Source organism: Bos grunniens, chromosome 23, assembly GCF_055505025.1.
Source record: "Bos grunniens cultivar Pamir isolate PY7600 chromosome 23, Bosgru_T2T1.0, whole genome shotgun sequence".
In the NCBI taxonomy this organism is placed as follows: domain Eukaryota; kingdom Metazoa; phylum Chordata; class Mammalia; order Artiodactyla; family Bovidae; genus Bos; species Bos grunniens.
The window spans coordinates 12,155,801-12,166,539 of NC_141187.1; the positions used below are offsets into that span (position 1 = coordinate 12,155,801).

The window sequence follows — 10,739 nt, forward strand, 5'->3', positions numbered from 1 at the left end:
TCAATCTTCCGGCAGAGACCCTGCGCTTCTCTCCTGCCCTCTGGTTCCTTAAGGCAGCTCATGTGGACAGAGTCAGCCACATTCTCCTTCCACCCACACAGATCCCTCCCTGTCTGAGGACAAAACTCTACACGGATGTCCTGCCAGCAGCATACTCAGGAGGCCTCAGAGAGAACTATCTTGGCCCCAAAGATACCTCTCGGCTCTCAGATTCCCCGACTCCTGCCCAAGCCCCAGTGCCTGGCAGATCTGTCCTCTGCCAACCTCCAGGCATCTCCAGTTGAGCTGCGCAGAGCCCAGAGGGTTGGCTGAACGTGTCAGGGTTTTTTCCCCAGATGTCCTCAGGGTTACAGAAAAGAATATGGTCCCAACCCCTCAAGGTTTAATACATTTGTGTTGTGGAGACACAGGAGCAAGTGTAAAGGGCACTTGAAGAACTAAATACTGGAAAGTAAGATGTTCTCTGAGAATTAAACCGTATCAATGCAAGATGAATCAGAACAGATCTGCAGAGCCACATGAAGGAACCGTTTCCACATCTGACAAATCAGAATGGAGATATAATACAAAGAAACAGTAAAGATCGTGCCCATCAGAAAGTGGAGAGAGTGGTCACCAGTGGAAGCCCAGAAAAGGGAGAGCCACAGAGGCAGAGGCTGGCAGTGCCCATCTGATTGGGAAGACAGTGCCCTCCAGGTGGTTGGCATAACTGACCTTACCCACACCTCTTTGGATTAGGAAGCTTCATCCATGCTAAGATGCCAGAGGAATGGCACAAAGCTGGGCGTGGGGAAAGGGAGTGGACCAGAGTCACTGGTAAAGCCAGGCTGTGAGCTCCGTGAGGACAGGCTCCTCAGAGTCACTGGCTAAAGCCAGGCTGTGAGCTCCGTGAGGACAGGCTCCTCGTGAGTGTTTCCTGAGCGAATGCTGTAGGATAAGGACTACACCAGAGAAGGTGAGGCCTGAGCCGGGCCTTCAGAGATGGGAAAGGACTTTAGTGGATGAGGGACAGGAAAACATGTTCCAGAATGGGTGCTTTGCCTGGAAAATGAAAGCTTGATGGAATAGCTCGATGCGTGCAGACGACTAGGAGGCTGGCAAACAGCACGCCCTAGGGTAAGGGCCAGCTTGTGAGATGAGAAACTTGTGGGAGCCGTCAAGTTTCTCAGAAGGAAAGACACAGGAGGAATGCAGTGTCTCAGAATCATCCTGGCTGGGCGGCTGACAGATGCCGGGGGAGGAAAGGAGCTGTGGGGTCCAGAAATGGGCCAGGCAGGCAGCTAGGAGGCCTTGAAATAACTCCGGTCAGGATCATGGGACTGTCTGTCACAGCGGGCACCGGAAATGAAGTTGGGAAAGACAGGCAGAGATATGCACAAAAATAATTCCTGTGCTATCCTTTGTATTTGGGGCGGCGGTGGGGGAGGGGGTGTGAGGAAAAAAACCCAAACATCCATGAGTAGGAAAATGGATAGGGAGACAGCTGTGTGTTCATACAATAGAAAACTGCAGCAGGGAAAACGAGCAGAAAGTTCTCTAAGCCTTGATGTCAAGAAACCTTGGAAAGAGAGGAAGGAAGGAGGAGAAGAAGGGAAAAACAAGTTTCAGAAGGATCTAACCCATGCTGTCCAGTGTGGTAGCCATGAGCTACATGGGGCTATGTAAGCGTAAATTAATTAAAATTTAAATACAATTCCTACACCAGCCACATTTTAAGTGCTTGAAAACCACATGCAGTTAGTGGCTACCATCTGTGATGGCACAGATAAAGAGCACTGCCACCATCACAGAGAGTTCCTTTGGACAGCGCTAACGTTTTCAAAGACAGAAAACAATGTATGTTGTGCCTGGATAAGGAATGTGTAGTCAAAGTACAGTGGAGATCATGCAAATGTCAGAGAGCAAAATCTTACAGCGGGATGTCTGGGAAGGGACGTGTTCAGGATCAGAGAAGGCGCACTAGGGGCTTCCATGTTTTACCTCCGAAGCCAGTGGCTAAATGAGCGCTTGATATATTATCATCTATACTTTTATAGGCCTTAAGTATTTCGTAGTAAAAACAGTATTAAAAGGTGGACTGGACCAGAAGGACAGTGTGATGGAGACTGAGGACAGGTCAGGTAGGAGAACTAAATGACTTGAATTTCTCACCTGAGAGGTGTCAGGAAGCAGTAGGGAGCACTGGCTGTGGGGGCATCTGACTGTCCTCAGCCTGGTACACACGGTCCCCATGTGTACTATTCAGCCGCTCCCTTGCTGCCATCACCACCCTCCATCCTCACAGATACTCTTCTTGGTCCTCGTTGCCATGGTTACCTCCAGACAGCTATGAAGGGGTCAGGCACAAGCACCTGCAGAGGCTGACCCCCTGCCGGTCACACACACACCTCCAAGTGGCCCCCCTGCTGGCCCAGACTTAGCCCCCACCATCCTCACCATACACCCGTTCCCACAGGCTCCTCCACCCAGCTCCAAAACCAAGCCCAGCCCACACTGGCAAAAGGGCCACTCACGTCCCATTAAGAGTCCAGCAAGGCCTGGGACAGCTGTGCTCCGTCAGGAATTTGTCTGCAGCAAGAAGCCAGCAACCCAGGGGAGGTCTGGGCCAGGCGCCCAGCTCTGCTAAGGTCAAGAGGCTCCTGGATGCAGGCTGTGGACACTGGCCAAGTTTGGCATTTCAGGGGAGGGAGGGAGCCTCTGACCCCACGGCTGGGCACCGGGACCTGGGCATGATTCGGGGCTGGCTGGGTCAGCCTCCTCTTCAGAGCAGTTTGTTGTGGCCTCGACTGTGGGGGTGATGCCTTCTCCTCGGAGCCCCTCAGTCCCTGTTCCCAGAGCCAAGAAACCCTAGACCAAGACACTAGTTAGCAGATCCCATTCTGCGCCATCAAGGCACCTGGGCACCTCCTGCCTCTTTCTACTGATTCACAACAGCTACCATTTTTCAAGTGCTACATATGTGACATTAATTTTATTGAATCACCCCTGCAAGTCTCTGAAGAAGGTGGTATTATCCCATTTTACATATGAACAAAGTGAGGTTTGAGGGGGTAAGTGATTTGCCCAGCTAGTGAATGACACTCATGCTTAGAACCTGGAAGCATCTGACCTGCTTTCACCGCTGAACTCTCTAGACCCCCTTTTCATCATCTCCCTTCCTCTGGCACTCACCCAGCCTCCCGTCTGTCTCTTCCTCCCCAGCCTTTCTCTGTACCTCTGTCTGTGTGATCCCCTCCTCTGTTCCTTTCTCCTTGCCCCATCACTTCCATCTCCCCTACTTCCTCTCCTTCCCTGACCCAGAAACACAAAGATAATTCACTATACAGTGAATTGCTGTACCATCAAGTGGCTGGGGACTGCAAAAGCCAGGACTTTCAGAGTGATTTGGATTCCGTGCCAGTGACCTTTTGTTTCCATGAGAACACAGAATGTGGCACCCAGCAACCTGGCCCGAGTCTGCTATGTCTATGCTAATAAAAGAGCAAGCTGAGCTACAATGATGAGAATGAGAACTAAAAAAACAATACCCACAATATAAGAAAAAACCTTGCACCCAAAGGGAAGTGATTCACCTGATGTATAACCTTGAGAACTGGTTAACTGACATCACAGCTACTCTATGATGTAGCTGGAAAATAATTTCGCAGTTTTTATTTTCCAAACACTGCAAAGTGGTCATTAGGAAGATAGGACCAAATTACAGAAACTATTTATGATAACTTCCAAGGGGGAAAAAAAAAAGAATCCAACATTGTACATGTGCTATTGCTTCATTCAGTTCAGTTCAGTCGCTCAGTCGTGTCCGACTCTTTGTGACCCCATGGACTGCAGCATGCCAAGATTCCCTGTCCAACACCAACTCCTGGAGCTTGCTAAAACTCATGTCTATCGAGTTGGTGATGCCATGCAACCATCTCATCCTCTGTCGTCCCCGTCTTCTCCTGCCTTCACTCTTTCCCAGCATCAGGGTCTTTTCAAATGAGTCAGTTCTTCACATCAGGTGGCCAAGGTATTGGAGTTTCAGCTTCAGCATGAGTCCTTCCAATGAATATTCAGGACTGATTTCCTTTAGGATTGACTGGTTGGATGTCCTTACAGTCCCAGAAACTCTTAAGAGTCTTCTTCAACACCACAGTTCAAAAGCATCAATTGCTTCATTAAGGAAAGAAGAAGGAAAGATACTGGGACTGTGCTTCTCAAACCCAGTTTGAGAAGGTGAAGGACCTGTTTGTGTTTGTAAAATTTCCAGTCCATCACAAATCAGTAGTTTTGTAAAGTGCCATAAAAATAAATAATAAACATATATCTATTAAAGCACTAGCATCCAGGGAATTCCCTGGTGGTCCAGTGGTGAGAGCTCGGCACTTTCACTGCCGAGGGCACAGGTTCAACCCCTGGTCAGGGAACTAAGATCCCACAAGCCACATGACCAAAAAATACATACAGTAAGTAAATAAAAAAGATAAAAAAAGGACTAGTGCCTAAAATATACTTTTTAAAAAAACTTGCAAAACTTAACAGTAAAAAAAAAAAACATCCAATTTGAAATGAGTAAGACGTGAACAGACACTTCACCAAAGAGGATGGCAAATACCCACATGAAAAGACATTCACTACCATCATCCACCAAGAAATGCAAAGTGAGATCACAATGAGCTCTCACAGCACACAGATTAGAATGGGGCCCATCAGTTTCCTATGGCTGCAAAACAAATTACCACAAACTTGGCAGTTTAGAACAGCAGAGATTTATTCTCTCACAGCTCTTTAGACCAGAAATCAACACATCAAGGGTACCATGCTCCCTCCAAAGGCTCTAAGAAAGAATCCTTCCTGGTCTCTTTTATCTTCTTCTTCTTTTTTTTTTTTTTTAGGAAATGGCAACCCACTTCAGTATTCTTGCCTGGAGAATTCCATGGAGAGAGGAGCCTGGCAGGCTACAGTCCATGGGGTCACGGAGAGTCGGACACGACTGAGCAACTATCACTCACACTTTAAGATTTTAAAATATATTTATTTGGCTGGCCAGGTCTTAGTTGCAGAATGTGAATTTTTAGTTGGACATCTGGGATCTAGTTCCCTGACCCCTGCTTTAAGAGTGCAGAGTCTTAACCACTGGATCACCAGGGAAGACCTCTTTTAGCTTCCTGAGGCGGCTGACAACCCCCGTGCTCCTCGGCTCACAGCTGCATCGTCTCTATCTCTGTCCCTCCTTTCGTCATCACACAGCCTTCCTGCCTGTGTGTCTGTGCTTTCTCATAGCCTTCTTATAAAGATACCAGTCACTGAATCTAGGGTCCACCCTAATCCAGTGTGACTTCGTCTTAGCTTGATGATATCTGTAGAAACTGTATTTCCAAAAAAGATCATAGGCATATGTTTTGGGGGTTGGGACTTGATCATATCTTTTAAGGGGACACAATTCAACCCACATTAATGGTGTAAATAAAAATAAAAAAGGTGTTAGTTGCTCAGTTGTATCCCAGTCTTTTTGATCCCGTGGACTGTAGCCCGCCAGGCTCCTCTCTCCATGGAATTCTCCAGGCAAGAATACTGGAGTGGGTAGCCATTCCCTTCTCCAGGAGATCTTCCCAACCCAGGGATTGAACCTGGGTTTCCCAGATTGCAGGCAGACTCTTTACTGTCTGAGCCACCTAGGATAACCACAAATGCTGACAAGAATGGGGAGGAACTAGATCTCTCAGACACTGCAGCTGGAACGTAATTTCACCGTTTTTGTAAAACAAAATACATATTCACCAAAAGACCCCGCAATCATATTCTCCGGCATTTATCTGAGAGAAATGAAAACTCATGTTTAGACAAAAATCCATACACCATGTTTATCTTATAATAACCTCAAACTGGAAACAACCTGAATGTCCTTCGAGAGTGAACGGTTACACAGACCATGGCACATCTGTACTGTGGAACACCCTTCAGCCAGCTAAAGAAATGGGCTATTGATACTAACACATGCAGCAACCTGGATGGACTGCAAGAGCATTTATGCTTAGTGAAAAAGTCAGTCTCGAAAGGCTACATGCTATATGATTGCATTTACATAATATTCTTGGATTATAAAACAATAGCAATGGAGAAAAAAGTAATGGTTGCCAGGAAACAGGGTTAGGAGTGGGGGTTGAGACTATAAAGAGGTACAAGAGGAAGTTGCTTTAATTTCTGTATATTAGTTGTCATGACGACTACACAAATCTGAGATCAAACTGCACAGAACCACACATGCACACACATGTGCACATACACATATGTGTACTACAGGGAGCAACTGGCTTGTTCAGAACTGGGAAAGGAGTACGGCAAGGTAAGTGAAATCTGAACAAGGTCTGTAGATTCAGTACAACACTGTTGCACCAATGTCAGTTTCCTTGTTTAGATACTGTAGCACAGTTATATAAGATGTCTGGGAGAAGCTAGATAAAGGGCTTGTGGGACTCTGCTATTTTTGTGACTTTCTGTGAGTCTACAATTATTTCAAAATAAAACATTAATAAAATTATTAGAGGGCTTCCCTGGTGTCTCAGTGGTAAAGAATCTGCTTGCCAATGCAGGAGACACGTGTTTAGTCCTCGGTCCAGGAGGATCCCACATGCCATGGAGCAACTGAGCCCATGTGCCACAACTATTGAGCCTGTGCTCTAGAGCCCAGGAACCGCAACTACCGAGCCCACACACCCTAGAGCCTGTGCTCCACAGCAAGAGAAGCCACCACAATGAGAAACCCACACACCGCAACTAGGGAAAAGCCCAGGCAGCAACGGAGACCTAGCACAGACAAAATAAATAAAAATTTTAAATTATTTTAAAAATTATTAGAAAAACAAAATGAAAAGTAGATACACAAGATGCAAACAAAAAAGGTCTTAATGACCTATATAATCATGATGGTGTAGTCACTCACCTAGAGCCAGACATCCTGGAGTGTGAAGTCAAGTGGGCCTTAGGAAGCATTACTATGAACAAAGCTAGTGGAGGTTATGGAATCCCAGCTGAGCTATTTAAAATCCTAAAAGGTGATACTGTTAAAGTGCTGCATTCAATATGTCAGCAAACTTGGAAAAATTTGCTGTGGCCACAGGACTAGAAAAGGTCAGTTTTCATTCTAATCCCGAAGAAGAGCAATGCCAAAGAATGTTCAAACTAACCTAGAATTGTGCTCATTTCACATGCTAGTAAGGTTATGTTCAAAATCCTTCAAGTTAGTTTCAGTAATACCTGAACCAAGAACTTCCAGATGTACAAGCTAGGTTTAGCAAAGACAGAGCCAGAGATCAAATTGCCAACATCTGTTGTATCATAGAGAAAGCAAGGGAATTCCAGAAAAACATCTACTTCTGCTTCACTGACTATGCTAAAGCCTTTTACATGTGGACCACAACAAACTGGAAAATTCTTAAAGGGATGGAAATAGCAGACCACCTTACCTGTCTCCTGAGAAACCTATATGCAGGGCAAGAAGCAACAGCTAGAACCGGACATGGATCAACTGACTGGTTCAAAACTGGGAAAGGAGTACATCAAGGCTGTATATTGTCACCCTGCTTATTTAACTTACATGCAGAGTGTGTGTGTGTGTGTGTGTGTGTGTGTGTGCACTCTCAGTCATACCTGACTCTTTGCAACCCCACCAACAGTACCCACAGGCTCCTCTGACCATAGAATTTTCCAGTCAAGAATACTGGAGTGGGTTGCCATTTCCTTCTCCAGGGGATCTTCCAGACCCAGGAATCAAACCCACATCTCTTGCATCTCCTGCATTGGCAGGAAATTCTTTACCACTAGCGCCTCCTACGGTACATCATGTGAAATGCCAGGCTGGATGAATCACAAACTGGAATCAAGACTGCTCAGAGAAATATCAGCAACTTCAGATATGCAGATGATACCATTCTAATGGCAGAAAGTGAAGAGGAACTAAAGAGCCTCTTGATGAGGGTGAAAAAGGAGAGTGAAAAAGCTGACTTGACACTCAACATTAAGAAAACTAAGATCATGGCATCTGGTCCCATCACTTCATGGCAAATAGAAGGTAAAAGTGGAAGCAGTGACAGATTTTATTTTCCTGGACTCCAAAATCACTGCAGACAGTGACTGCAGCCATGAAATTAAAAGACGCTCGCTCCTTGAAAGGAAAGTGATGCCCAACCTAGGCAACATATTAAAAAGCAGAGATATCACTTTGCCCACAAAGATCCACCATATAGTCAAAGCTATGGTTTTTCCAGTAGTCATGTGTGGATGTGAGAGTTGGACCATAAAGAAGGCTGAACGCCGAAGAATTGGTGCTTTCAAACTGTGGTGCTGGAGAAGACCCTGGAGAGTCCCTTGGGCTGCAAGGAGATCAAACCAGTCAATCCGAAAGGAAATCAACCCTGAATATTCATTGGAAGGACTGCAGCTGAAGCTGAAGCTCCAATAATTTGGCCGCCTGAATTGAAGAGCTGACTCATTGAAAAAGACCCTGATACTGGGAAAGATTGAAGGCAAAAGGAGAAGTGGGCAACAGAGGATGAGGTGGTTAGATAGCATCATCGACTCAGTGGACGTGAATTTAAGCAAACTCCAGGAGATAGTAGGGGCCGGAGGAGCCTGGCACCCTGCAGTCCATGAGATCGCAGAGTCTGACAACTTAGTGACTGAACAACGGTGACAGCACAAGACGCCTCAATTTTTGAATCACATGTTCAACAGACACAAAACAATTAGGCCAAATTATGTCAAACTGTAAGAGTGCTTCAGTGCCTGCTCTTGTCTTCTGAACCTGTTGTGCTAAGGAGGAGCAGTGACCATCTGGCAGAATGGCACTGGGCCATGGACCACACTTGGAGTAGCACTCACTCAAAGACTAAAGGTGAATACTACAGAGGTGGAATTTTTCCCCTCTTTTTGGCTTGTGGAATTATATTGCTATTCAAAATTTGGGGAATTTCCTGGCTGTCTAGTGGTTAGGACTCACACTTTCACTGCTGGGGCCCTGGTTCAATCCTTGGTCGGAGAACTAAGATCCAGGAAGCCATGCAGCAAAGCCAAAAAAAAAAAAAAAAAGCAAGAAAAGAAAAACAATTTAAAATATATACAGATAATAACTCAAAAAACAAATTTCCATCGACGCACCTCTGCGGGGGTGGGGCTGGCTCTCGGGGGCTCTGATGCCGTGGTGTGGTGAGCATGGCATCGCCCGACGTGTCGACGTTTTCAGGGAACGCAGAACAGATTAACCCAAAAGACAAAACCTTTGTCCCACGTGCTTTGCTCCTTTCTGTACATAGCTCCTCGGCTCACGAACCTAACTGTAAACATTCAGGTATTTTTGTACAAATAAGGGACTGATGTTCTGTTTGTCGTTAGAAATAAACATTAATACAGTGTTCTTCAAAAAAAAAACAAACAAATTTCCTCCAAGTCCTGGTTAAAGAGAAAAATGTACTTGACGTAAAGCACAGCCAAGCCTGCGTGCTTCCTCCGCCTCCTCCCCTGACTTCACCTCCTGGCCTCCACCCCTCTGTCCCCAGTCTGCTTGCCCTCAATCTCCCTCTCTCCCCAGTGGGAGGTCCCAGGCTCTGGTGCACCCCTTCCCAGCCCCCAACATTGGGGACATCACTTCATCTCTCTGAGCATCAGTTTTCTCGTGTGTGGTGATGACAGTACCCACCTCAGAGCTGTCATCTGAGGAGTAAATGAGATCACAAACACAGCAAGGGCTCTGAGCCCATGGGGGGATGTGTGCATGTGGAGTAGGGCCCTCTGGCTGCATAGCAGTCCCCAAACAGTCAGGCCAGCTCTGGTCAACCTCCCAGTCTCATTCCCATCTCACCCTCCCCTCTCAGACAAGCTGGCTCCTCCTTCTCTGCCTCCGCAGTCTACCTCCCCTCCAAGTGTACACGTCCTCCCCTTCCAGCTGTGCGCTCCCCCAGTCCAAGAGGGGATCCTTCCCAGAGGAAAAGCCAGGCCAGGCTGCTGCATTATTTTTCTCTATTAGAACTGAAGGCCCTGTAATTCCTCCCACCTGCAATAATAATAATAATACATTCATATTGGCTAACTCAATGAGCACTTAGTGTGTGCCAGGCACCATCCCAAGCCCTGTCCGTGTTTAAACTCATTTAATGCTCACAACCATCCTATGAGGTAGGTTCTGTTCTAAGCCCAGTTTACAGTTGAGGAAACAGGCCAGCAAGCAGGGAAAAACTTGCCCAAGTCCACCCAGATGATAAGCCCCACACTCTTATCCACAAAGCTATGCATGCTTCCTGGTGGTTTTCCTCCTTCCTGATGGTGGGGATCATCAGATCTCTCTTACTCACCCAGCTCAGGGCCTGGCACGATGGAGCGTGCCAGTACTAAGTTCTTCAGTCGTGTCCAACTCTGTGCAACCCTCTGAAATACAGCTGTCCAAGCTCCACTGTCCATGGGATTCTCCAGGCAAGAAATACTGGCGTGGCTTACCATGCCCTCCTCCGGGGGATCTTCCCCACCCAGAGAAGCTCTGTGAAACCTCTGTTAAATGAATGAATGAATGGGTGGATAAATTCTGCCCCACTGCACTATCTGGACTATTCTTATGTGTATAGTTCACTGAGAGTGCAGGCTTCGAGGATCCCAGCTGAACTCTGGAAGTACTGATTCCAAGACCTCCCTGATGGTCCAGTGGTTAAGAATCTGCCTGCCAATGCAGGGGACACGGGTCATATCCCTAGTCTGGGAAGATTCCACGTGCC

General features: G+C 46.7%; 1 protein-coding gene across 4 annotated transcripts in view; it reads left to right on the forward strand.

The window, feature by feature from the left end:
- Positions 1-5,474, forward strand: part of C23H6orf89 (chromosome 23 C6orf89 homolog) — a 56,444-nt gene extending 50,970 nt beyond the window's left edge. For all 4 annotated transcript variants that reach the window (XM_086371452.1, XM_086371453.1, XM_086371454.1 and 1 more), the window contains one exon: positions 4,875-5,474. In XM_086371452.1, the coding sequence (XP_086227578.1) occupies positions 4,875-4,876 (2 nt within the window). In that variant the 3' untranslated portion in view covers positions 4,877-5,474. The remainder of the gene's footprint in view (positions 1-4,874) is intronic.
- Positions 5,475-10,739: the final 5,265 nt, after the last annotated feature.